Source organism: Parambassis ranga, chromosome 15, assembly GCF_900634625.1.
Source record: "Parambassis ranga chromosome 15, fParRan2.1, whole genome shotgun sequence".
NCBI classification, from domain to species: Eukaryota; Metazoa; Chordata; class Actinopteri; family Ambassidae; genus Parambassis; species Parambassis ranga.
Genome location: NC_041035.1, coordinates 222,019 through 249,737, shown reverse-complemented (window position 1 = coordinate 249,737; position 27,719 = coordinate 222,019). Strand labels below are relative to the sequence as shown.

General features: G+C 44.9%; 1 protein-coding gene across 6 annotated transcripts; it reads left to right on the top strand.

The window, feature by feature from the left end:
- Positions 1–420: 420 nt before the first annotated feature.
- On the top strand, positions 421–21,367 carry zswim8 (zinc finger, SWIM-type containing 8). Of its 6 annotated transcripts, none has more exons than XM_028424208.1 (19): positions 421–619; positions 5,475–5,650; positions 5,846–7,145; positions 7,250–7,381; positions 7,724–7,903; positions 8,003–8,186; positions 8,668–8,775; positions 9,451–9,575; positions 10,791–11,112; positions 11,243–11,398; positions 11,478–11,700; positions 11,972–12,261; positions 12,336–12,559; positions 12,712–13,209; positions 13,400–13,577; positions 13,656–13,826; positions 13,904–14,023; positions 17,962–18,140; positions 19,656–21,367. In XM_028424208.1, exons 2-19 carry the CDS (start codon positions 5,586–5,588, stop codon positions 19,857–19,859), a joined length of 4,659 nt encoding a protein of 1,552 aa, XP_028280009.1. In that variant the 5' UTR covers positions 421–619; positions 5,475–5,585; the 3' UTR covers positions 19,860–21,367. The 6 variants fall into 6 exon arrangements, with proteins under 6 accessions (XP_028280009.1, XP_028280008.1, XP_028280007.1 ...); XM_028424207.1 differs by having other exon boundaries at positions 13,653–13,826; XM_028424206.1 differs by having other exon boundaries at positions 8,677–8,775; positions 13,400–13,826.
- The last annotated feature ends 6,352 nt before the right edge of the window (positions 21,368–27,719 follow it).

Genomic DNA, 27,719 nt, shown 5'->3' with positions numbered 1-27,719 from the left:
TAAAAAATAAGAACTACCTGTTGATTTGACACATTTTAAGACAGAAGCCGCGGGCCATATAAAGTCCGACGGCCTTTATACGCTACGACGCACCGGAGTGACGCCTTCTGTCATCCAGTGTCTTTGGCAGAGAGAGGGAGAGAGAGAGAGAGAGGGAGAGAGAGAGGAAAACAAACGAGCGTGCAAATGTAATTTATCGCGGCCAAAAAACAGGCCCAGACAGAGTTCATTTTTTTGTTCTAGTTGAATTTGGATGAAAATGTGTTGTTTTGGTCATAACAATGCAGAGGTATAGACAATTTAAAGGGTTTACATTTTCAAGCAACACTGTATTAACAGAGGACTTCTAAGAATACATAGTAAAAGAAGTCTGAGAATGTCTAAATTGAAAAGTGCTGTGTTTGTGTTTTTTTCCAGTGATGTAAATTCCATGTACTTGTCATCCACGGAGCCGCCTGCAGCTGCAGAGTGGGCCTGTCTTCTGCGTCCTCTGAGGGGCCGAGAGCCAGAAGGTATCTGGAACCTTCTGGTCTATCGTCAGGGAGATGTTTAAGAGACGAGACAGCACTGCTGCCCCACTGCTTGAGATCCTCACTGAACAGGCCTCACCTATGAACAGGTATAGTTTCACAGTACATGAGCTCCAGCTACTCAAAATACATAGCTAATGTTCAGTTCAAACCACATTATTACACAAAGGACATACTCTTACTATCCCTCCATCCTGGAGGAGCCTTAATTGAGAGAACCTCCTTGCCACTGCCCCATAGAGTCCAGTGCAATCTATGTATTTTGTCTCACAGAAAGCCAACCCCTTTTTTTGTAACTTGCACCGAGCCTGAGAAACATAAAGTCATAGAGCTTTGAAGTCAAGTCCTTACTGGTAGGGGTGGGGCGGTTCAGGAAAATAATCCTAACCAGACACGTGCTTCGGTTCGGGGCGCGTGTTCTGTTCGGATCTGGACATGCGCATCAAGTAATGCAGAGGCGTTTTTTACCACAGCATGGAGACGAGTGTTGACAAACTTGGCGTCTCTCACCCATTGGTGACTTTCCAAACTTTTTAATCTAAAGCAACTAGTGACTCTCTGGTGACTTTTGGAGCCTGACGTGAAATCATTCTGCAGTCAGCTACTGTCCTCAACAAGCAGCGGCCGTGAGCTCCTCCCCCGCATCAAAACACTCACAGCCGTCAGTCTCTGTAGCTTCACGCAGCAGGTTCAGCTGCAGCAGAGCAGAGACCCACAGCACTCTGCGTCCAACCGTGGGCAAAGCTGCTGCTGGGTCCAGTCATGGTTACAGAGCGGGATGTAAATAGCAACATTTCATGGCAAAATAAAATAAAAACACGGACATCAGTAACGTTAGCTTAACCTAGCGCAGTCATAGAGTTCATTCTATCCAACTAGCATGTAATGAGCAACGGTGGACAAGCAACACACACGTTCTCTGTCCGACGGTGTGTGTCCTGTGTGTGTGTCTGTGTGTGTACGCACACATCGGCCTCTGTGCGTACAGCAGCGCAGACAGAAATGACATGCTGCCGTGCACATGAGGACACGAGGACAAAATCAGTCCACGTTCCAGAAAACTCCCTCAGCCAAACCAGTCTGTCCAGCACAATTAACAGATTTACATGCTAAAAAACAGGACTTGCTGGGAGTAAGCAGTTCCTCGGGGAAAGCTGAAGAATTTAAAACCATTTTTATTCTTAGTTTAGTGTTTTCTCCTAGCAGTTGCCTCCTGCACCACTACAGCCTCAGTACAGACCATTGCTGCAGCGTGCCCATACCTGCCAGCCTTTCCCGCCCGAAACATCACTTTACCTAGTGGTTTTTTTTCTTTTAAGCACACACCGGTTTCCCTTTTCAATCATTTTTTCTCAGTACAATTTTTATGTTTTCAATTCCAATGTTTATTGTCAGTATCAAACTTGCTGCCAGCAGCGATGGGCGGGCCCTTGCACTCCCTGCGGTCTGCCGGAGTCACAGCCATCGCCTCCCCTATCGTCTTGTGTCCTCTCTCCTCTCTCACTGTCACGATCTGAGGAGTACATCAAAATACACATATACAAAAGGACAGCGCCTCCTTACAGTAGGTGGCGCAGTGACTGTGTCATACCAGCTTATCAACCTGTGCAGAGTCAGATGTTCAGCGTGACTGTACACTTTTCATCACATTGGAGGAAGCATGTGGGACATACAGGCAAAAACACATCAATTTCCTGTGCGTTGGCGAAGGGTCAAAATTGTGGCGGGCTCCACAGGCAGAGCGTGTAATAAGTTTTCAGCCCGATCGAAATTCCTGTACATTTTACAGATACCTCCAAGAGACTTTTTTCATGTTTCGAAGTGACAAATTTTCAACCTTCAGCTATTAGGCACTTTTGGCCTTTTAGGCTCTTTTGGAACCAGCAACAGTTCAGGTTCAGGAGACAAACACTTAAACCTTCCATTTTAATAAAGCTGTTGCTGGTTAACAGTTAGGCTAAGCTGGATCCCATACTCCGCGAGAACAGAGAACTCCCTGCAGACATTACGCCCACGAAATGACGTCATTTTTCTCTCGAGACCGCCCGTTGTGCAGCGCTCATCTGACACATGGCACTGGGCAGAACTTTTCTCTCAAGGCTGTGCGTCAATTTACTGTGGGCGTGATGAATGTGTTGAAGCCAAGAGCTTCTTCAGGTGAGAACACACAGACAGAAGGAGGAAGCACAGCGACCATGGACAGTTTAGATTAGCAGCTGGCAAACAGCTGCTGGAAGGAGAAACACGGCACACAGAGAGAGTCTGTCCACAAGGTGGCGATAAAAACTAATCCCAGTGTTGATCACGGCGTTACAGCGGCTCGCGCACATTAAACCCCGGGAGACGGGATGTGTTATTGCAGACAGTCATCCACACGTTCACAGAGTTAAACTCACACAGACCAGAGGTCTGCTGCAGTCTGCTGCACTGATCTTCTATCTGTTGTCAGCTGTGCGCCCTCTGCCCTGAACATTATCAGCTCGTTAGGCCAGGTAACCACAACTGTGTCACAGTTTACAACACAACTGCATGGTCAACCTTTAGTGTGTGACGTGCGCTGTGTAGGAGGCCGTATGAGGAGTTCTGCACACACATGTCTCGCGGCGTATGGTACCTCCGTGCCGAAAACTTTTTTACTCTTACCACCAGCCGTGAGCGAGTTCTCTGTTCTCGTGGAGTATGGAACAGCCTTAACCCTTTGCCATTGTCTTAGCTATGCTGTTATACAATAGGCCTACGCTGCATGGAGACATGATCCACTGAGAGGTTCCTCTCATCTCTTCTCCTTTCTTAACCATAGGCTGTTCTGTCTGTTCTCCTTTCCTCACCTCTCTTCAGGCCAGCATTTAGTTTAGAATACAGGATTTCATGCTATTAACAGCATGTCCACTCTTGCTGTCGTTTTGTGCTTTCTCTTTCTCTCCTCTTCCCTCTATCTGTCTGTCTTTCTGCGGGTCTCTGTGCATCCAGAGCTGCATGTTAACCTGAAGTCCAGCCCTTTGACTTACCCAGAGCAGGGTATCTTTACAATACTAGCTGTGATATGTATGTGACGTCCCCCAGCTCGTCATGGGGAAAGAGGGACGCAAACACTAAATAAAGTAGACCAGGAGGTGTGATTGGCTTTCAAGGCATCTCTTTATTTAGGTTGGTTGGGTTTAATTACAAATCAAGGAAAAACTCAGAACAAAACAACCAAGAAAAATAATACAAAACGACTCACAATCAAAATCAGGAACCCTGTCAGGTATGTCAATAAAAGAAAAAATGAATACACAACAAAAAACTCTCTCAGTAAACACCAAACAAAAGAGCTGGGACTCTCTCAACCAGCAGACCTAACAACAAAAGAATGAACACACAAAGGAAGCTGGGACTCACTCAGCCCGCTGACTTAACAAGGTAAAACTAATCCGTACCAAAACTGGTAACAAACACGTCAGAGTGACACAGTTATACTCAAAGTACTTTCAGAACTTGCAACAACAAGTCTCTTGTACACTACCGAACACAACAACATGAGCACAATAATTGTGATGTTGGGGAGAACTGCTAGGCACACGACATCTCACATGAGCAGTCTCCGTCGAAATGAGGCTGAGGACTCTCTTTTGAAGGTTGCGCTCCAGGTGTAGCATGATCGTTGGTGGGCTGCTCCTACCCACCAGCCAACTGCAGTGGAGCTCCCGCGTTGAGAGATGTACCTAAAGGAACTCTCAGCCACATCCCCACACAATCATTCACATAAGGACCCAGGGGGCTGTAACAATATACATTTAAAAACAACACTTTTTTCATCTATTTAATCCTTTTTTGTACGTGTAATGATGCATCTTTCATCTTTCTTTCGTGCCATAACTGGTTAGACACTCACTAAACTTTCCCTAAAATCCAGCCTGTATTTCACTGTTACCTCCAAAGGGTGTGATCAGGTGCCTTAGCAACACTCCCTAAAATGAGATCTGTGTCACAGTTTGACCTACATGCTCAAAGTTTGGTATGCATTCTGTATGAATCTCATCAAGATGGAAAAAGTCTCTTGGAGATGTGTTAAACCAACAGGAAGTCCACCAGTTTGAAAAAAAATATAGAGGTACAAAAACTGTAAAGGGGTATATTCTAGTCAATGCTACACTATATGGCACACTAGATGGCTTGGCATGGATAGATACTTTATCGATACCCAGGGGGAAATTCAGATATCCAGTAGCAGCATCAGAAAACACAAATGTATAAACACAGGGTACTAAATAAAACGAAAATGAGGTGCAAGGAACAGAGGTATTGATAATGTGCAAGAAGTAATAAAATATACTACGAAGATGGTATAAGTCCAGTGCAAAGATAATAACATGGAACGTTATATTTATTACTGTGCAACAAATGCAGTGTTCATGTGAGTGCATGTGTTATGTGTCCAAAGTGTGCAAAAAGATGGGCAGTGCTGTCCAATGTTGTGTCCTTTAGCGACAGTCCAGTTCAAGTCCTGCTCACAGGGAAGAGTTGAAGAGCCATATAGTCTTCCTTGGTTTGTCCGTGGAGCAGGCCATGGACAATGCCTGTCACTGAAGGAGCTCCTCTCTGGTTTAGTGAAGAGGGTGGTGGGCATTGTCCAGGATAGATAGTATTTTGTTGAGGGTCCTTTTCTCAGCTACAAATGTCAGGGTGTCCAGTTTGGCGCCAACTACCGAACTGTGGTTTGGGTCTATGGAAAGAGAAAACAATGACTAAGTACCAGTTTTCTGCCCACTGCTTTCAAGATATTTAGATCAGTTGCTTTTTCATGAGTTCTTCTATCCAGTACTCAAGGTGTCCTCAGGGGTAAAATGATGGTAAAAATGTTGTGTTAAAATGTCTTTGTTCTATTATGTTTAAACAAGAATGACATTTTATTGCGGGCTACTGCATGCTGTAAACATCTAACTGTTGCTGTTGTGTGTTCAGATCATCAGCTGGTGGTACAGTGTTCGGACATCAGCATCCCATAGCAGTGCCAGTGGCCACACTGGGCGCAGCAACGGCCAGTCGGAGGTGGCAGCTCACGCATGTGCTAGCATGTGTGATGAGATGGTGGTTCTATGGAGGCTGGCAGTCCTTGATCCCACTATGAGCCCCTGCAGGTCAGGTCACTGTGTCACACTGCACACTGCTGATGGACTCAAGTCACATCTCACTGAATATAGGCATAGAGTAAAAAAGTAAATATGACTATTGTGTTTGGCAGCCTATATTAGTTTAGTTAAAGAAGTTAAAATATTTAATAAAAAGATTAAAATGTATTAAAGCTCATTTAAAATATGTTTGCTCCCTTCTAGACGTTTGGAACTGGCAAGCCAGCTAAAGCAGTGGCACCTTAAAGTTATAGAGATAGTAAAACGAGGACAACACCGCAAGTCCCTAGATAAACTCTTTCAGGGGTTTAAGCCTGCTGTGGAGTCATGCTATTTCAACTGGGAGGTGGCATACCCACTGGATGGCATCACTTACTGCAGCACAGAAAAGAAGAGTGCCACAATCTGCTGGTCTAGAGCACTGCAGCACCAGAGAGTCAAAGCTGCTGCAGGAGGCAGCGGCGAATCTTCTGAACCAGGAGGAGGCAGATCTGAAAGTGAAGCCATGGGAGACTGTAAAGGAAGAGGAAGTGGTCACTCGTCACAACAAGAAATAGCAGTTCGACCGAAGGAGACCATTTTGACGAAGAGGAAGGGTCTATCAGTAACTGCAGGCGGAGGGATGTTGGTACGTCTGGGAGGAAGTATCTCTCTGTCCCTGGAAGAAGCAGGGAAGTGCATGTACAAAGGCCCAGGGTCCTCCTCTGGTGGGAAGCTAAAACTGACTCAAGGAGGTGGGAAGGGGGCATCCGTAGGTGGATCTGGTTGTAGTGGAGGCTTAGGAAGCAGTAAGCATGCTAGTGTCAAGCGGAGGACCAGCAGTGAGGACAGCTCCTTGGAGCCCGACCTGGCTGAGCTCAGCCTGGATGATGGCTGTAGTCTAGCTCTGGGGGCTGAGGCTAGCAACACTTTTGAGTTCCTTCCCCCACCCCCAGAGATGTTACCAACTCCAAGCCCACTGCTTCGAGACCCACGCAAGTACAGCAGTAACGCTGGAGGGAGCAAAATGTTTGACACAAAGCGTGTCAGTCACACCTCAGCTGCACTGTCTTCTACAGATCCTGCTCCACCATTCTTCTCTCCAAAAGTGGTTCTTATGGATTCTGCAGAAAAAGAAGCAGAGGTGGTAATAGAGCCTGCTAAGAACAGAGATGAAGATGTAGGCTCAGGTAGCAGCAACCAGCCTTTTGCCCCCACAATGATGGCAAGATCAAACAGCACTCAAAAATCTTCTAAGTCATCACGGGGCTGCAGAGAGGCAGCATCTGCAGTAGCTGCAGCAGGGAGTAGGCCATCTGATGTAGGTGGAGCTGTTAATGAAGGAGCAGAAACAGCAGGTGAACCTGCTGAAGGAGAAGCTGTAGGTGAAGATGACTATCAGGCATACTACCTGAGTGCTGCCTCAGAGGAAGGAGCTGACAGACAGCTGGTTGACAACCACTTGGAGGAGGAGCCAGACATTTTTGCTGGGATCAAACCGCTTGAACAGGAAGGACGCATGGAGGTGAGAAATAAAGACCAAATGCCACGATTAAATGACAGGGACAGGAGCAAATGGATTATACCCATCAGACACTGGCTGCTTTTACTGATTATTATTGTGTGTAGGTGCTGTTTGCATGTGCTGAAGCCCTTCATGCCCATGGCTACAGCAATGAGGCATGCCGGCTGGCAGTGGAGCTGGCTAGAGACCTGTTGGCCAACCCTCCTGACCTAAAAGTGGAACAGCCACAGACAAAGGTAAATGCTGTCATACATTACATAGACATTACATTAGAGCAGCTAATTGCTCTAAGCCCCATAGAGGACAGACTGGGAGGTGGAGTGGAGAGGAGGAGGGCTGAGGAAGATCTGAGTGTGCACGAGGGTGTCAATAAGTGCAGGAGATTGGAAAGATATGGAGGTGGTAGCTTATGGAGAGCTTTGAAGGTGAGAAGAAGAATATTGAATTCAATATTTATATAAATGACATCTGTCTCTCTGTTGTAAAGTCTCTGTTTTCCAAAGCCACCGGATGACTCTAGTATTTGTTTTCTATTGACATTGTTAATATGCTTCTGATATCACTGTTTGTGTCTGTAGGGTAAGAAAAGCAAGGTGTCGACCACCCGTCAAACACAGGTCGCCACTAACATGTTGTCCAAAGCTGCCTTCCTCCTCACTGTTCTCAGTGAGCGTCTTGAGCTTCACAACCTGGCCTTTAGCACTGGCATGTTCTCCCTGGAACTCCAGAGACCACCGGCATCTACCAAAGCTCTGGAGGTCTCATACTCACACAAACACACAAACAGAAAAATGATAAAAGGTTGATCTGGAGAAAGAAACGTGCCACACATACTGACTACATGTGTGGCTAAACAGGTGAAGCTGGCTTACCAGGAGTCAGAAGTAGTGGCTCTGTTAAAGAAGATTCCTCTGGGACTGTTGGAGATGTCAGCCATCAGAGAGCGGGCCGAGCAGCTCAGGGATGGAAACTTCTGTGACTACAGACCTGTGCTACCTCTCATGTTGGCCAGCTTCATCTTTGATGTGCTGTGTACCCCAGGTAAGCATCAATGTTTGATGTGTGAATCAAGCAGAACAATTTAGTGTTCTGTTAATGACTTGGTGGTGTGAATGATGTTAAAAGCACTCTGTTGTATTACTGTACCAACAAGTCTGATGATCCTTTGTGTTTGATTGTCCCTCTGACAAGACTGGGTGTGCAGGCCATGATTATTTTGACCAGCAGTCAAAAAATCAGTTAATTCTTTCTGTGCGACTTACAGTTGATGTGCTACATGATGATCAAGCTCATTTACCTTTGTTATGATATATGTCTTTATAACGTCATTATCCTGCACAAAGACATGTTTGGGTTGAGCACAGTCCTGTCATGTGCTGTGTTTGTAGTGATACAGGACATTCTCAGTGTTGCATTAATCAAATAGCCAACATCGATGGGGACAGGGCATCTTGGTTCTAAAAGTTCCAATATCATAAAACAGAGGTAATAATTAACAATTCATTTACTTTGCTCCATACTGTTTGTGCAGTTGTGTCCCCAACGGGTTCCCGACCACCCAGCCGCAACCGTAACAACGAGATGCCTGGGGATGAGGAGCTGGGGTTTGAAGCTGCTGTTGCTGCACTCGGTAAATTTTCTCTATAATCATTATCTCTCTAAGTTCATGCCCCATTCCTACACAAAAATGGCGTGTGAACTTTTTAGATGTAAACACACACATACAGCTCAAGACAAGTGGTTGTCTATTTGTGTCTTTGTGTCTGTTACTACCTCTGATGTGTATTACATTAGTCTCTATATACTATATACACTGTATAAAGCCAGCTCTCAAATAAAACACTCCTGATAAGAAAATACATAAGTTTGGAGAGAATGAGGTCACAGTCACTGTCAGTCATTTCTGCTTCCTCACAGCCAGGTAGCATAGGGATGCTGCTGTCAGGTTTAAACAGTGCCAGCTCTAGCCATTTTGGTGCCCTAGGCAATATTTTATTTTTATTTTTATTTTATTTTAATATATTTTTAACAAAAATCCTGAGTTATTGGACTTATATCTGGATAACAGATTTAATCGCGTTGGTTCTTGCAGGATTTGCGTTGTACCCGCACATCTTGCAAACTCTCTACCCAGAGCAGCACACCCTACAGCAGGAGGCAACATAGGCAGGAGCCAGCTCTGTGTTTAAAGATATACCATGACAACCTTCAACAACAACCTTCTGAAATAGTGTTAAAAAAAAGTGTGTCTCTGGTGCACTGATCGGTGCATCTTTATTCATCCTTCTCTCTTCACCATCTGCAGGTATGAAGACAACAGTCAGTGAGGCAGAGCATCCTTTGCTATGTGAGGGAACCAGACGGGTAAAGGGGGACCTGGCTCTGGCTCTCATGATCACCTATAAGGATGACCAAAGCAAGCTCAAGAAGGTAAAAGCAAGATTGACAAGTCAGAACTTTCCTCAAGTCTGATATATTCACACAAACCACATGAGAGACGAGCATGTTGATGATGAACGCAGGAATGCAGTGGTGGTGTAAGGCCTTGCTCTGCATTGTTAATCCTGCAAGTATGCTATTGCTGAACTGGTGCACTAACAAAATATTTTCGTAAAATGTTTTTTTTATTGAATCTGTGAATGACTATATATTCTTGCAAAAAAATGGAAAAAAGAGCACATTTTAATTTGACCCCAAAAACAAAAAACCTAAGGGTTACGTTACTTAAGGGTTACGCCCTTGCGTTTTCAATTTTCTCACCCTTCACGTTTTTTGACAGTTTTCACGATATAATGGATCTAGTCCTTTAAAGACTTTATATTTAAGTGAGAGAATTTTAAAGTCGAAAACCAGTGAAGAGAAGCTACGATGGGGGACTTAGTCCTCGCCACATGCATGAAGGAGAGAAGACGACTTGCGTACACAGCTGCACATCAAAGAAAAGTGACTGAAAAGGAACCAAACAGCCAGAAAAGGAAGTCCTGGCTGTAGGACGTAACTTTGCTATATCACAGCCACATAACCAGCCATCAAGAACTGCATTCTGTTTAAAGACTAAAACAATCATTACTTTCTACATGTATAAATGTCCTTCACCAAACTGAATGAGAAACAAATAATACAGTTAAGAAGCTGTTCTGATGTCTCTTTCTTCGCTGATTAGCTGACTGGTGATTCTTCAGACACATCAGTCTGGTCACCGTGCCCTTTTTGGTTGGGCAGGTGCACCAGGAGTGTGTTGGGCTCCTCCTGCCATGGCTGACATGCCTTTTTTGTTTTTATCTGGTTGTTCTTCAAAAGAACCCTCAAGAGGTCTCTTTCATGTTCTAGTCATTGAGCTACATTTTAAATTGTTGGAGTGAAGTTTGAGAGGATGATATTTAGCATTGAAAAATTATGTTAAACTTGTTATGACTATGTCGAATTTTTTTTTACTGCCAACTTTGGCTTCAAATTAAGGCATGATAAATATGGGAAATCAAAAGCAAACAAAACTCTATGGGCCTTTTCTGAACGTAATACATTTAGTTGATTTCATTGATTGAACAAGAGCTATCTAAATATTCTGTTCTGCATGCTCTTTTCTGACAACCAACTGATAATACAGTGATCACACGATGCTGTCTCTTTTGCCCTCATCTTCAGATACTGGATAAATTGTTGGACAGGGAGAGTCAGACTCATAAGCCCCAAACTCTGAGCTCCTTCTACTCAAGCAAGCCAGCTGCTGGCAGTCAGCGCAGCCCATCCAAACACACTGCTGCCAGCCAAAGTGGGGCGGGTGTGGCCACAGGTGGTGTCTCCAAAAATGCCCCTTCATCTTCCTCTGTAAATACCTTGGCAGAGTCATCATCTAGCTCTTCCTCTGCTGTGGTACTTCCTGGGGAGGAGGTGGCTCCTCAGGCTGAACTGAACCCAGTACAGAACAGTACAGCAGGAGAGAGTGCTGCTGAGACCAGGGAGCATGGTGAGTCTTTATTGCACATATTCAGCGGAATACTTTACAATTATAAAAGCTAGATATCCTGTCATAGCATATGGCTGCCCTATATCAAGTTCTACTTCCTATGATAAAGTAAGACTTCATCTTCTTGCAGTTTCAGATGGGCCTCAGTCAGTAAGTGACCAACATAATGAAATGGGTCCATTTAAGTTGGAGGCCACAGTGCCCAGCCGGCTGGCACTGGGGGCGCGCTGTGGATACAGCCAACGCTGCTGGGGCTCACCTGTCCGCCAAAAGAAGAAACACACTGGTACACCTGTTGTTAGGGTGATATTGGATGCATACATCTTTGTTCTAAGCATGACCCAATGTGCATGTTGTTTGGACAGGCATGGCAAGTATTGATAGCAGTGCACCAGAGACGACCTCAGACAGTTCCCCTACCCTCAGCCGCCGGCCACTCCGGGGAGGATGGGCAGCTGCATCTTGGGGACGGGGTCAGGACAGTGACAGCATCAGTAGTTCATCATCTGATTCACTGGGCTCTTCCTCCTCCAGTGGCTCTCGCAGGGCGGGGGGTGGGGCCAGGGCCAAGAGCACTGATACCAGCAGGTAAACACTGGCTGCAGAAAAAATGTTGAAGAACAGTCTCCTTAGAAGCTGTTAACAAATCTTTGTAAACCTAAAACCATCACTGCCACGTTCAGTGTTTCTAATGCAAAATGCAAAAAAACCGATTTGCAAAATAAATATATGTATAAAGACAAGAATTCCAGTGTTATCCATTTAGCGGCCATCTACGGCAGGTCTGAATTAAAGGGTCTGAATACTCTATTCATCATATACACATGTTTGTTATCGTGTCACACATTTCTCTGTTTAGGTACAAAGGACGGCGCCCAGAGTGCCATGCTCCCCACGTGCCCAACCAGCCATCAGAGGCAGCAGCACATTTTTATTTTGAGTTGGCCAAGACAGTCTTGATCAAAGCTGGAGGAAATTCCTCTACCTCCATTTTCACCCAGCCGTCAGCCAGCGGGGGTCACCAGGGGCCACACAGAAACCTGCACCTCTGTGCCTTTGAGATTGGCCTATATGCTCTTGGCCTACACAACTTTGTCTCACCCAACTGGCTGTCCAGAACCTACTCCTCCCATGTGTCGTGGATCACCGGTGAGAGCAAATATGTGAGAGAAAATAGTCAGATTTTCTGTTGCTGTTCTAACTCAGCCTATATCTTCTCTCAGGTCAAGCCATGGAGATCGGTAGTGCTGCCCTAAACATTTTAGTAGAGTGTTGGGACGGTCACCTCACCCCCCCTGAGGTAGCATCGCTGGCAGACAGAGCATCACGGGCCAGGGACCCTAACATGGTTCGGGCAGCAGCAGAGTTGGCCCTGAGCTGCCTGCCTCATGCTCATGCCCTTAATCCTAACGAAATCCAGCGGGCCTTGGTGCAGTGCAAAGAGCAGGTACTTGGGGATGGTGTCCTAAAAATAATGCATGTGCATGCTTTAGGAGTCGATTTCAACTGTATTTCTGTTGTTCATAGACACATAGAAAACAATCAATGAGCTCCTCTTCAGTTGACTTCAGTGTTGTTATCTGCCCTCTCTCCCTGCAGGATAACGTGATGCTGGAGAAGGCCTGCATGGCAGTAGAGGAGGCAGCTAAGGGTGGGGGTGTGTACCCTGAAGTGCTTTTTGAAGTGGCCCACCAGTGGTATTGGCTGTATGAGCAGTCAGTTGGTGGGGCCTTAGGTCAGCAGCGGGAGACCTCTGGCCGGTGTGGGGCGAATGGTGGTTCAGGCAGGAGGCCCCCAGAGTCCAGCTGTGGTGTCCTTGATACCGGAGTCACCACAGAATCTTCAGGGATGGCAGCTGTCACAGCCTCAGTCACTGCAACAGCTGTTGTGCCTGTCATCTCTGTAGGCTCCACCCTTTACCAGTCTCACGCCATACCCGGACAGGCTATTGCTCACCCTCACAGCCAGGGTCTCCACCCCTACACAACTATCCAGGCCCATCTTCCCACTGTTTGCACCCCACAGTACCTTGGACACCCTCTTCAACACGTCCCCCGACCAACCGTCTTCCCTGTATCTGGAGCTGCATATCCACAGGTCAGAGCAGTCAATGTACTACACACGACCTGGCAGATGTGTTTTTAAGTTAAACTTCAATAAAAACCCCTTACAGTTCTTCAGAGCTGATGCTGTGCTGAAGTTAATATTGATTGCTACACAAATATTGTTTCATGAGAGTGGAATAAGTACAGCTGGCTCAAGGCAATGCATGTATGTATCTCCTTAGGCAATGCACCCTGCATTTATTGGTGCCCAGTACCCGTTCACAGTGGGCACCGGTCCCCAGCCACCTATGGCAGCCACAGCTGTTACCTTCCCCGGTGTGCCTGTACCATCCATGAGTCAGATTGCCGTCCATCCATACCACACTGAAACTGGCCTGCCTCTCAGTACTACTGTTACGGGTCAGGACCACACTTCTATCACACATACTGTACACTTCCTATACATGGTGCTAATCAGTGTAATGTATGTCACAGTAGGCAGTAGTCACTCTGGACCCACCATCCAAGCCATCCAGGGAGCATCTCTGCCCTCACTGTCCTCCCAGCCCCCCTCATTGGTCAGTACTCCTTTCTCAGCAGAGGATGAGCAACACAGCCAGCCGATCAGCCAGCAGGGTCTGCACTACCTGCATTCTGCTTACAGAGTTGGTAAGGAGTTTTATTTCCTATGATGATGATTTATTTTGCATCTAGGTCTGCTGAATTTCATGTTCTTTTGTGTTAAGGCATGCTAGCATTGGAGATGCTGGGCAGGAGGGCTCACAATGACCATCCCAACAACTTTTCCAGGAGCCCACCTTACACTGAGGATGTCAAATGGCTGCTGGGACTGGCCGCAAGGCTAGGTGAGTCTGAACATTAATGAACTGACATCAGAGGTGAGGGGGCTGGCAGGCAGCTGCTACTCTACAGAAACTGTCATCAATATGTACATTTCCAGTGCTCACAGGGCTCCCTGCGTCATACAGTGAGGACATTTAGTATTTGAACACCCTGCTATTTTGCAAGTTCTTCCACTTAGAAATCATGGAGGGGTCTGAAATTTTCATTGTAGGTGCATGTCCACTGTGAGAGACATAATCTAAAAAGAACAATCCAGAAATCACAATGTATGATTTTTTTAAAACAATTTATTTGTATGATACAGCTGCAAATAAGTTTTTGGTACAGTAGCCTTTGTTTGCAATTACAGAGGTCAAAGGGTTCCTGTACTTTTTTAACCAGTTTTGCAGGAGGGATTTTGGCCCTTGGTCCTCCACACAGATCTTCTCTAGATCAGTCAGGTTTCTGGGCTGTCGCTGAGAAACACAGAGTTTGAGCTTTGAGAATAGATTTTCTATCGGGTTCAGGTCTGGAGACTGGCTAGGCCACGCCAGAACCTCGATATGCTTCTTACAGAGCCTTGTTCCATATGCCACTGTTCGTGTTCCCGAGGTGACGAGAACAAAGAACAAAGTTCGTTTCGGCCCGGACTTTTTAAAACGTGTGTGCAGAACTCATACGGCCCTCCGACTGCAGCGCGCACACACACAGACAGACAGGGTTTAAAGACGTTTCCTGCTGAACAGCAGAAACCGCAGTTTAAGTGAACATGTGCGGAGCAGCAGGATTTGTTGCTACTATGCGGGTTTTGCTAATTTGCTGTTGACCTGAATGAGTGATGATAACGAGCCGGTCATGTTCAGGGAGGGGGCGTGACGTGCTCGTAGCATCATAACAGACTGAACAACAGGTCTGAGGACAGTGTTATCTGACCTGCGTGGTTCATCCATGAAGGCTGAGTCACTCTGACTGACAGCAGTCAGCTGGTTTAAGCAGTTATAGAACATAGTTACATGACAAACGCCCATTTAAACAGTATTGTTATTATCCTGCTACAGTGGACCATTGTCTGTCAGTATGATATCTGCATACAGCAGCTAAATCTGTAACAGACAGAACGAAGAGTCTGTCAGCTGGAGCTCAGCTTTAGAAAGAGAGGAGACAGAGGAGAAACTGAGGAAGAGAGGTGAGGAAGATGAGAGAAGAGATACTGTAGCTGCAATAGAAACGTGTTGAAGAAAACAAAATATATATCTCAATCACAACTATTAAATAAATAAAGGTGTATATAATTTAAATAATTTTTAATTCCCATTGCCAGATAGATAAGTGAGGAGTGACAGCCAGAAAATACAGAGAGAAAGCAAACAGGGAACTGAAGAGTGCTGTAACTTTGAATCTTCATCATGGATTTCTGACATGCAGACCTGTTGGCTAGTTTGTCCATAATTTGAATGAGTACTCTCAGTATATGTATTTATTTATTTTTATTTACCTGTGTTCATTAAACAGGGTCCAAAGTCAGTTTAGGATGATATGTGATTATTATCCCGTTCATATTTCCTAGACATCAATTTTTAGACCTATGTATTTCTAAAACTTTGGCTACAGCCCTGCGAGGCCGTCAGGTAAACAGTAGATGTAGCTGCAGATGATGAGAGAAGATGAAAAGAACTTCTGTATTAGGATAGGTGTCAAGTTAAAGCCTGATCCATAAAATATATGGACAGTGATTAAAAAACAAACTGCTGTGTGATGTGTGATGCGGTGCACCTTTTGTGCCAGTGCACCCAAGAAAAAAAGGTTAGGCGCACCGGTGCAACCAGTGCAAAAAGAGCCCTAAGCCCTAAAAAGAGTCTAGAGCCCTGCCTGGCTGTGTGCTTCAGGTCATTGTCATGTTGGAAGACCCAGCCTCAACTCACCTTTAACGCTCTGACTGAGGGAAGGAGGTTGTTCCCCAAAATCTAGCAGTACATGGCCCTGGTCATCCTCTCCTTAATACAGTGCAGTCGCCCTGTCCCATGTGCAGAAAAACACCCCCATGCTTCACAGTAGGGATGGTGTTCTTTGGATGGTACTCATCATTGTTCTTCCTCCAAACACGGTTCATGGAATTATGACCAAAATGTTCTATTTTGGTCTCATCTGACCACAGGACTTTCTCCTATGACTCCTCTGGATCATCCAAACGGTCATTGGCAAACTTAAGACGGGCCTTGACAACCTTCCATGCCATGCATGATTTCCAACCATGACATCTTAGTGCATTACCAACAGTAACCTAGGAAACGGTGGTCCCAGCTCTTTTCAGGTCATTGACCAGCTCCTCCTGTGTAGTTCTGGGCTGTTTCCTCACCTTTCTTAGGATCAATGAGACCCCACGAGGTGAGATCCTGCATGGAGCCCTCAGTCCGAGGGACACCGACAGTCATGTTTATCCAGTGTGTCGTCTGACTGCACACACCTCTAACAAGTTACAGCCGCTAGTTAACCAGACAACCGACAGCACTGCTCACAGCTGTAGCAATTAGCGACCTGTCAGCCAATCAGAAAAAAGAACTTCTTGTTGCCAGGTGAGGTCTGAGGTTCAGCTGCAGCACACCGCGCAGCAGATGTTATGGCCTATAGGGCAGGCCAGGAGTGACAGGGAGCGGGTTTCCTTCTGTATCGATCCTCCCTTTGTGTGTCAGTCACTTCATTCAGCACAGATGTATGGCAGCTGATGCTCTAACTGGAATACAGTGAAACAGAAGTGTGCTTTTTGTGGTTTGGCAGACAGAGGTAGAAAGTAACAGTAAACCTGGTTTGTTAGAATAATCTTGATGACAGAACTGTTTCATTTTCGGTTTGTTTTGTATTTGTCATCATTGCCTAAAGTTATTATTGATTCTCTCAGTAATAGTTGTTGAGTTAACCCTTTACTTCTGTCGGTGAAATAGGTGTTGAAATCCACCAGAATGTAGGAAATGGCTTCTACTTTATTTTCTGGGGGAGGACCCCCCGACCCCACCCCCTCAGGGGTGCCCCCTCCCAATATTTTGACACCTTATAAATTCAATTTAACACATTACCTTCATACGTCCTAAATGTACAGCTTGAATTATGGCTTTGTGGATATGGGCTGTACCTCCACCCCTCCTTTATCTGTATGGTGTTTCAAACTCATGCTCCATGTGCCCCTTTTTCACTTTGAGCACACAATGGTTGTTCAGTGTTCTCCTGATGTGAATTATAACACCATTATATTCTGGCAGCAGTGGCTCAGTGGTATATTATTATTGTCCAATAACCGGAAGGTTGGTGGTTCGATCCCAACTCCTCCCTAAGTCATTGTTGTGTGTCCTTGGGCAAGACACACCGCACCGCCTCCAGTGCACTCACTGGTGTGGCGCTCCTTGCTGGTCATTGTATGACACTGCTTGGCAGCAGCCTTAAGCAATTTCCCTCTGGGAATATTAAAAAATTACCTACAGCAAGAGAGGCCTTCAGATGCTTAGAAGTTCCCTGAGGTTGTAAGAAATAACTACTGTTTTCTGTTGTAATTTTCATAATGCAATACACGTTCACACACACATCACTGTTGTTTAAAACAGGGCACTCACTGATGCTTCCCATTGATTAAATACGCATTTCAATGAGTGGACTCTAATTTGGCCATTAATTAAACTGCTAATCCTTCACATACTTTTGCCACTCATAGATATGGAATATTGTCTAATGTTCCTGAATTCATAAATGACAAAGTATGACATTCTGTTTCATGTGTTTGCTTGGATTCACTTTGTCTACTTTGAGGAAATGTGATGATTTCAGGTTTTTAAAGAGTGTGCTAATTCAAGTTCAGACTGTCTTTATATAGTTGATGTGTTCATTTCATACTGCAGAGAGTCTCTTTCGTCCAGTAGTCTTTCCATGTCTTGCATATCTAATGCTTTCTTTTCCTAACTGTCCAACCTATCAGGAGTCAACTATGTGTACCAGTTCTGTGTTGGAGCTGCAAAAGGCGTCCTCAGTCCATTCGTCCTGCAGGAGATCATCATGGAGGCTCTGCAAAGGCTGAACCCCGCCCATATCCATGCACACCTACGAACTCCTGCCTTCCACCAGCTTGTACAGCGCTGCCAACAGGCCTACTTGCAGGTACGTACAACACGTTCCCATCCACACCCCCGTAGCCTCATTCTAAAGCCTACAATACTACAAGTATTAATATTAAACCTGAGGCCTGTATAATAAACTGTTTTTAATTAACAAGGTATTCTCAGGGTTAACGCTGGGTTTTCAGGTTTTTATGGATGTTCACTATTCAGACAGGTGTACCGTGGGAACTTGGGTTGTACATTTTATAAACAGCAATTTTAGCTCAATCTCAGTATAGCTTCTATTCTAAGTTGTTGGTGGCTTTCCTCACCTGAAATCTTTGCTTTAGTTTCCCCTACATTATTTTAGCATTATTATGTAGAATAACTTTAGCATGAGGTTGTTGCTCTGGCGGCATACCCACCCACTGTTGCTACACTTATGTTACATTTATGCTACATTTTGGTGTTAATCTGGCTTGAGATTATGGATGGATTGATGGATGGATGGAAGATGGATGGATGGCTGGATGGATGGGTGGATGGATGGATGATAGATGGATGATGGATGGATGGATGGATGGGTGGATGGATGGATGTTTGGATGGATGCGTGGATGGATGCGTGGATGGATGATGGATGGATGGATGGATGGATGGATGGATGGATGCGTGGATGGATGCGTGGATGGATGGATGGATGATAGATGGATGGATGGATGTTTGGATGGATGGATGGATGGATGGATGGGTGGATGGATGGATGGATGGATGGATGCGTGGATGGATGGATGGCTGGATGGATGGATGATAGATGGATGATGGGTGGATGGATGGATGGATGGATGTATGGATGGATGGATGGATGGATGGATGGATGGATGTTTGGATGGATGGATGGATGGATGGATGGATGTTTGGATGGATGGATGGATGCGTGGATGGATGGATGGCTGGATGGATGGATGATAGATGGATGATGGATGGATGGATGGATGGATGGATGGATGGATGGATGGATGGATGATGGATGGATGGATGGATGCGTGGATGGATGTTTGGATGGATGGATGGATGGATGGATGTATGTTTGGATGGATGGATGTTTGGATGGATGGATGGATGATGGATGGATGGATGGATGGATGTTTGGATGGATGGATGGATGCGTGGATGTTTGGATGGATGGATGATAGATGGATAGATGGATGGATGGATGATAGATGGATGGATGGATGTTTGGATGGATGGATGCGTGGATGGATGGATGGATGATAGATGGATGGATGGATGGATGGATGGATGGATGGATGGATGGATGTTTGGATGGATGGATGCGTGGATGGATGGATGGATGTTTGGATGGATGGACGGGCAGGCAGGCAGGCACTCGGCATACTTTGTGACAAAAAATGGCTTCCAAAGCTGCTGGTGAAGTGACTGAGCTGCTCTTGACTTCTCCGTACAACCTTATTCCAGTTGTCAAGTGAAGACAAGAAAGTTTTTTTTTTGTCTTTTTTGTGTGTGCCATGAGTCTCCTGAAGTTATTTTGTGTACGTTTACTTCACTCTCTGCAGTACATCCACCATCGGCTCATCCACCTGACACCCGCTGACTACGATGACTTTGTCAACATCATCCGCAGTGCTCGAGGTGCTTTCTGCCTGACGCCTGTGGGCATGATGCAGTTTAATGACGTGCTACAGAACTTGAAAAGAGGAAAACAGACCAAGGAGCTGTGGCAGCGCATATCTCTGGAGATGGCAACTTTCTCCCCCTGAGCACACGGAGAGAGAGTGCTAGGCCTGAGGAGTCCACAGCATCGCTTCTGCCACTACATAGAGCCATATTTCTGGTTCTGTCAGGGACCTCGCTCCCTGCCACACAAAATGCATAAAGGCAGTACAATCAACTCCAGTACCCTGAACCCTCAGACTTTACTTTATGTTTGTTCATCCAATCAGAGCACAGTGGAGGAGCCTGGTCCCTCCTTCCTAACTGAGTCCACACTATGGTTTTATTATGGTTCATATTTGTGTAACTGTGGATTTACTGTGGACTTCTGCCTTTCTTTATTATCCCTCACTTCATTTCCAGTGTTTGGTCATTTTGAACGAAACCACAGTGTCAGTGTCTTCTATACTGCAACATTCCTGTTCAGAATGTGAGGTCCTGTGACACCTCCTTCACCAAACACTTGTTACTGTGGATCTGAATGGTAGCAGTGTGGGACAAAAGGAAGACCTGCAAGGAGCGAACGTTTAAGATGAGCTGTTATTGGATATTTCAGTATTTTGTTAAATCTTTTTTGATACTTTGTTTAGACTTTGCTGAGAGGAATGGCGAGAGTATGTTTGAAGGTGCTGTTGTCTGGGATCCATATTTACATTTCAGCCTGCCTGAGGGGTGATGTGAACACAGCTGCAGACCAAAAACGAAGGCCACAAACAACTGCTGCACCAAGCAGGACTCCCAGTCATTGTCGGTTGCAACACTGTATCTGGGTTTCACCCCCCAACACTCCCACCCTGCCAAAAAGAGAAATTGCTTTTTATTTCTGCTCCCCCCCCACTTTGAGCAACACAGTCTGGCTTTTAGTTTTATTAAATTATATTATTATTTCCCTTTCACAACATTTAACACAGGAAAACAAATTTGCCAACCACAGTCTGTAAATTCTCTCTTAGCACAACAAAAGCTTCCACTGACAGGTTTAAATGTATAGATGCATTGCCCATTCGTTTGTGGTAAATGAAAGCATTTAACTCATGCTTGAAATAAACTTGAACAAAACAGACATATAAGATATGAGAATCACTCTCGGCATACACAGTGGTTAAGTCCATCTGATGCAAGGCCCACAGCGACTGTGCCTAATTCAGCATGTTCAGTCCTTAAGGTTTTTCATATGCAGTAACAGGCTGGTTGTTCCCCCAAAGCCCACACCTGTAACACAGTACAAAGCCCTGCTTTACTGAGCTGTGGGCACAGACAGAAAATCTGCTGTGTGGTTAGCTCATAGACCATGGTGCTGTTACTTTAAGACATGTGATGCTCTCTGTCCAGGCAGCTCCTGTGGTTCTGAACCTGCATGTCTGATTGGTTCTGGACCCCACAGGTGAAGGTGATTTAGTAGAGAATGTACTATGATATTTTTGTATTTCTCTAAAGTGTAGCTTGATTGAAAAGTTCTATATGTTCTGATTGCAAAAAGTTCTAATTTAGAATGAAAAGAATAAAAAAAGCAATACCAAATGTGTAGAGTTTACTTAATAAAGATCATTCAAACTACGGACTCACTGTAATTCATGTGTAGTCGTCAGGCCAAGATTCAGTGTATCTGCATATTGGTTCTTGATCAGTCCAAGTCAAGTTGTCCTTTTTCCCAGCAGCATGCAACACACTGTGTGTCATGTTCCAGCCCGTAGGTGTCTTACGATAAAACTCTCACTAGGTCTTACAAAGGTCAGGGTCGGGCCCCTGTGTAAGCAGGTAGGGCCATCTTAATTGTAAGAAACCTTACACAGTCTGAGGGGACCCTCTCTGAGACCATTTTGGTGAAAGTGGAGGGGGGAGGAAGACGGGTCAGAGAGGGTTAAAGCAAGACAGAGAGACAAATATACAGCATATACTGGACAAAACATGGACAGTTACAGCATGCTGGTAAAAGCTAACAAAGTGATTTCAATAATAATTCCTGTTTCTGTTTTAGTACTTGGGAGCAGAAGGATGAGACATGGAGTTATACCATGAATAGTTTTATTCGGGCTTTGGTTATAGCACAGGGTAGGAGGGGGATTTATAACACAAATCAACCAGACTTTCATTTCAAATGTACAAGTTAAAACAGGGAAGTGTTTTGAACCAGACTCCACGTCAGTGCTATGAGCTCTGACTCACTCTGCTATGAATTTATTTGCTTACAGTTTATCATTGGGGGGAAGGGAGGGGCACCCCTCCAGCTTAAGTTAGTTATCTTATTTGCAGTGACGTGATCCTTCTCACTGGCGGCACCCCCAACCCATTTTTATTACTGGCTTGTGGTCCTGACCATCCCTGACCATCACCCAGTTTTGGTTGTCCTTTAAATCGTCTTCTTTCTTCATGATTCCTCATGACAATATTCCCAGTTCCAGACACCCTGAATCATCAACAAAGCACTATACTGCCACCACCTTTGACTGTAGGAACTGTTTTTTGTGTGTGTTGTTTTTTTGTTTTGTTATTATACTCCTGTTTTTATACTCCTTTCGTTCTCCAAGGAAGGCGTTCTCTCTGGTCAGGTGATTAATGTTACAGGTGAGGAATTGGTCTTGAAAGAAGGTATGGTGCATTGTATACAGATATAGTAGCACCAATCCAGGACTCTCCTGGTCTTTAGAATCTCCAGTTAAACAGTTGGGGGATAAATTGAATTGAATTGAATTTTGGAATGTGTAATATGGGTTTGGTATTGTCTCATTTACAGTCGACAACCTGTATGATTTACCTTGATGATAATGTTTTGTCATACATTTTCCGAGCATCTTGTGGTTCTTGTTGGGGTGTTGTTTATGCTGAAGCAGGCCAATCTGCAATTTGTTCTACAAAGAGATGCAGTACCTTGGCCATAATATTTCAGCAGAGGGTGTTCAGATCCAATCAAGGTCCAGGTAGTGGAAAACTGGCCAGCCCCTTAAAGTCAGAGGTTGGAAGTTCTGTTGGTCTGGCCTCCCGTTACCAGCAAGTTAAAAAGAAGAGTAGGCATTTTAAGTGGACTGAAGCTTGTCAAAGTGCTACTGATGATCTGAAGGCTAAGTTGGTATCTTTTCGTATATTGGCCTATCCAGACCCTACAAAACCTGCGATGGCAGGTGATTTAAAAGAAAAGAGACTGAACCCGGCTGAAAACTCACCATGACGAAACCCAAATGCCTCTGTGTGGTCGCAAATCAAAATGAGTGGTTCTCATTTAGTGCAGATAGCTTTTGCCAGTTCTGATGCTACAGCCCAGGTATTTTTGTTCCTCCCCAAGTGCTAGACCCTGAAGTTCTGATCCAGCTGCACAACTCTCCTACCGGTGGCTACTTAGGGGTCCAGAAGTTGCAAGGCAAAATGAAGGGTCCTTTTCTATTAGCTGGATTTTCTGGTGATGTAAAACAGGCAATGCACAGATCACAGAGGTATTTGAACCTTTATACCAAACCTGATGTTATCGTGTGTATTTGTTATTACGATTACAATGTTTTTTTGTTTGTTTTTTTGTGCATGTTGTTTCTTACTTGCAGTGCTGTGCTTGGGCAGGTTGCTGGGGCTGTGGCTGATGAGGGTCGGCATTCTTTGGGTCTTCTTCAATGTTCATCGAGTACAAGAAGTATCATTTATTCTCCACAATAACCATCCCTGCTGGCATTTCCTGACCTCTGAGTGCCTGATCTCAATGTGTTAACAAACGTGGTGGCAGTAGTCAATCTTAATTGTAAAATAAAAAGTTTGATACTGTGCTGTGGTGTTCACAATCTTTTTTCCAGCCAGGGGGAACACCTGTGGGGAGCACCTGAAGTACACAGACCACCCCTTGCATGCGTTGTGGTTGTGACCTGATGTGGTGGATGTACTGTATCTCGCTTCAGTAACTATCCTGTTTATGGCGTTAATTCTCTTCCGAAACCTGTGGGCACATAATGCAGAGCACATTGTGCAGAATACAGGCCACAGAACAGTATTGTGAGCAAGCACAAATGGAATCCATGAAGGATGGAGAAGGCAGTGATGAGTACAAGCTTAGCTCCTCCTGCTCACAAAAGTCCAGTTTCAAACTTTTTGCATGACTCCTCTCATTGAATTGGTCATCCAGTCATCCTGGTCTGCCCGTCTGAGTATGTGTTAGAAGACATTCTTTTATGTACTCACCTGTTTCAGCCACAGTGAGGTGCAAGTGTATGAGCTAGATACAGCAGTGCACATTTTCTGATATAAAGAGAGTATTGTTGGGAAGTTCGACTTGTTTTACTGACTCAGATCTTTTACTCTCCAACACTAAATTGAATGAATCTTTTTGTGAGTCCTTTCGTTCATTTTTACAGCAGGTGGCGCTGTATACCTCTTGTTGCCGTTGTAAAAAAAGGCTGCGGTTCTCAAACACTAAATACTGAAGACAGCATGGTTTGCTTCAGCTGACAAAGTATGATAAACAAAATGCCACAAGCAATTCAAACCACGTGAAACCCTAGGTGAGCAAATACACACCACAATACAGTGACTTCTGTCCTGCATCCTCTCGGCCAGTGTTGTTTAACAGCGCCACAGTGACAAGGTAGCTGTCACGTGACAATGAACGAGAGACCGATCCAAAAACAAACTTACTGCTCGCCACACAGCCTGACCTGTGAACAAGAAAGAGAACTGCTTCTTCTAAAGGGTTAACACAGCCTGAACTGTGAACAAGAAGGAGAACTGCTTCTTCCAAAGGGTTAACACAGCCTGAGCTGTGAACAAGAGGGAGAACTGCTTCTTCTAAAGGGTTAACACAGCCTGACCTGTGAACAAGAAGGAGAACTGCTTCTTCTAAAGGGTTAACACAGCCTGAACTGTGAACAGGAAGGAGAACTGCTTCTTCTAAAGGGTTAACACAGCCTGACCTGTGAAGGAGAAGAACTGCTTCTTCTAAAGGGTTAACACAGCCTGAACTGTGAACAAGAAGGAGAACTGCTTCTTCTAAAGGGTTAACACAGCCTGACCTGTGAACAAGGAGAACTGCTTCTTCTAAAGGGTTAACACAGCCTGAGCTGTGAACAAGAAGGAGAACTGCTTCTTCTAAAGGGTTAACACAGCCTGAACTGTGAAGGAGAAGAACTGCTTCTTCTAAAGGGTTAACACAGCCTGAACTGTGAACAAGAAGGAGAACTGCTTCTTCTAAAGGGTTAACACAGCCTGAGCTGTGAACAAGAAGGAGAACTGCTTCTTCTAAAGGGTTAACACAGCCTGAACTGTGAACAAGAAGGAGAACTGCTTCTTCTAAAGGGTTAACACAGCCTGAACTGTGAACAAGAAGGAGAACTGCTTTTTCTAAAGGGTTAACACAGCCTGACCTGTGAACAAGGAGAACTGCTTCTTCTAAACGGTTAACACAGCCTGAGCTGTGAACAAGGAGAAGAACTGCTTCTTCTAAAGGGTTAACACAGCCTGAACTGTGAACGAGAAGGAGAACTGCTTCTTCTAAAGGGTTAACACAGCCTGAACTGTGAAGGAGAAGGAGAACTGCTTCTTCTAAAGGGTTAACACAGCCTGACCTGTGAACAAGAAGGAGAACTGCTTCTTCTAAAGGGTTAACACAGCCTGAACTGTGAACAAGAAGGAGAACTGCTTCTTCTAAAGGGTTAACACAGCCTGAACTGTGAACAAGAAGGAGAACTGCTTCTTCCAAAGGGTTAACACAGCCTGACCTGTGAACAAGAAGGAGAACTGCTTCTTCTAAAGGGTTAACACAGCCTGAACTGTGAACAAGAAGGAGAACTGCTTCTTCTAAAGGGTTAACACAGCCTGAACTGTGAACAAGAAGGAGAACTGCTTCTTCCAAAGGGTTAACACAGCCTGACCTGTGAACAAGAAGGAGAACTGCTTCTTCTAAAGGGTTAACACAGCCTGAACTGTGAAGGAGAAGAACTGCTTCTTCTAAAGGGTTAACACAGCCTGAACTGTGAACAAGAAGGAAAACTGCTTCTTCTAAAGGGTTAACACAGCCTGAGCTGTGAACAAGAAGGAGAACTGCTTCTTCTAAAGGGTTAACACAGCCTGAACTGTGAAGGAGAAGAACTGCTTCTTCTAAAGGGTTAACACAGCCTGACCTGTGAAGGAGAAGAACTGCTTCTTCTAAAGGGTTAACACAGCCTGAACTGTGAACAAGAAGGAGAACTGCTTCTTCTAAAGGGTTAACACAGCCTGACCTGTGAACAAGGAGAACTGCTTCTTCTAAAGGGTTAACACAGCCTGAGCTGTGAACAAGAAGGAGAACTGCTTCTTCTAAAGGGTTAACACAGCCTGAACTGTGAACAAGAAGGAGAACTGCTTCTTCTAAAGGGTTAACACAGCCTGAGCTGTGAACAAGAAGGAGAACTGCTTCTTCTAAAGGGTTAACACAGCCTGAACTGTGAACAAGAAGGAGAACTGCTTCTTTTAAATGGTTAACACAGCCTGAGCTGTGAACAAGAGGGAGAACTGCTTCTTCTAAAGGGTTAACACAGCCTGAACTGTGAAGGAGAAGAACTGCTTCTTCTAAAGGGTTAACACAGCCTGAACTGTGAACAAGAAGGAGAACTGCTTCTTCTAAAGGGTTAACACAGCCTGAACTGTGAACAAGAAGGAGAACTGCTTTTTCTAAAGGGTTAACACAGCCTGACCTGTGAACAAGGAGAACTGCTTCTTCTAAAGGGTTAACACAGCCTGAGCTGTGAACAAGGAGAAGAACTGCTTCTTCTAAAGGGTTAACACAGCCTGAACTGTGAAGGAGAAGGAGAACTGCTTCTTCTAAAGGGTTAACACAGCCTGAACTGTGAAGGAGAAGGAGAACTGCTTCTTCTAAAGGGTTAACACAGCCTGACCTGTGAACAAGAAGGAGAACTGCTTCTTCTAAAGGGTTAACACAGCCTGAACTGTGAACAAGAAGGAGAACTGCTTCTTCTAAAGGGTTAACACAGACTGAGCTGTGAACAAGAAGGAGAACTGCTTCTTCTAAAGGGTTAACACAGCCTGAGCTGTGAACAAGAAGGAGAACTGCTTCTTCTAAAGGGTTAACACAGCCTGAGCTGTGAACAAGAGGGAGAACTGCTTCTTCTAAAGGGTTAACACAGCCTGAACTGTGAACAAGAAGGAGAACTGCTTCTTCTAAAGGGTTAACACAGCCTGAACTGTGAACAAGAAGGAGAACTGCTTCTTCTAAAGGGTTAACACAGCCTGACCTGTGAACAAGAGGGAGAACTGCTTCTTCTAAAGGGTTAACACAGCCTGAACTGTGAACAAGAAGGAGAACTGCTTCTTCTAAAGGGTTAACACAGCCTGAGCTGTGAACAAGAGGGAGAACTGCTTCTTCTAAAGGGTTAACACAGCCTGAACTGTGAACAGGAAGGAGAACTGCTTCTTCTAAAGGGTTAACACAGCCTGAACTGTGAACAGGAAGGAGAACTGCTTCTTCTAAAGGGTTAACACAGCCTGAACTGTTAACAAGAAGGAGAACTGCTTCTTCCAAAGGGTTAACACAGCCTGACCTGTGAACAAGAAGAACGGCTTCTTCTAAAGGGTTAACACAGCCTGAGCTGTGAACAAGAAGGAGAACTGCTTCTTCTAAAGGGTTAACACAGCCTGACCTGTGAACAAGAAGGAGAACTGCTTCTTCTAAAGGGTTAACACAGCCTGAGCTGTGAACAAGAAGGAGAACTGCTTCTTCTAAAGGGTTAACACAGCCTGAACTGTGAAGGAGAAGAACTGCTTCTTCTAAAGGGTTAACACAGCCTGACCTGTGAACAAGAAGGAGAACTGCTTCTTCTAAAGTGTTAACACGGCCTGAGCTGTGAACAAGAGGGAGAACTGCTTCTTCTAAAGGGTTAACACAGCCTGAACTGTGAACAAGAAGGAGAACTGCTTCTTTTAAAGGGTTAACACAGCCT

Bases quoted from the DNA above. Each gene is read 5' to 3' on its own strand.
- zswim8 (XM_028424205.1), top strand. From the start codon at position 5,586: ATGTGTGATGAGATGGTGGTTCTATGGAGGCTGGCAGTCCTTGATCCC. The intron at 7,146-7,249 runs GTGAGAAATAAA...TATTGTGTGTAG, and splicing joins AACAGGAAGGACGCATGGAG to GTGCTGTTTGCATGTGCTGA. The intron at 12,560-12,711 runs GTACTTGGGGAT...CTCTCCCTGCAG, and splicing joins TGGTGCAGTGCAAAGAGCAG to GATAACGTGATGCTGGAGAA.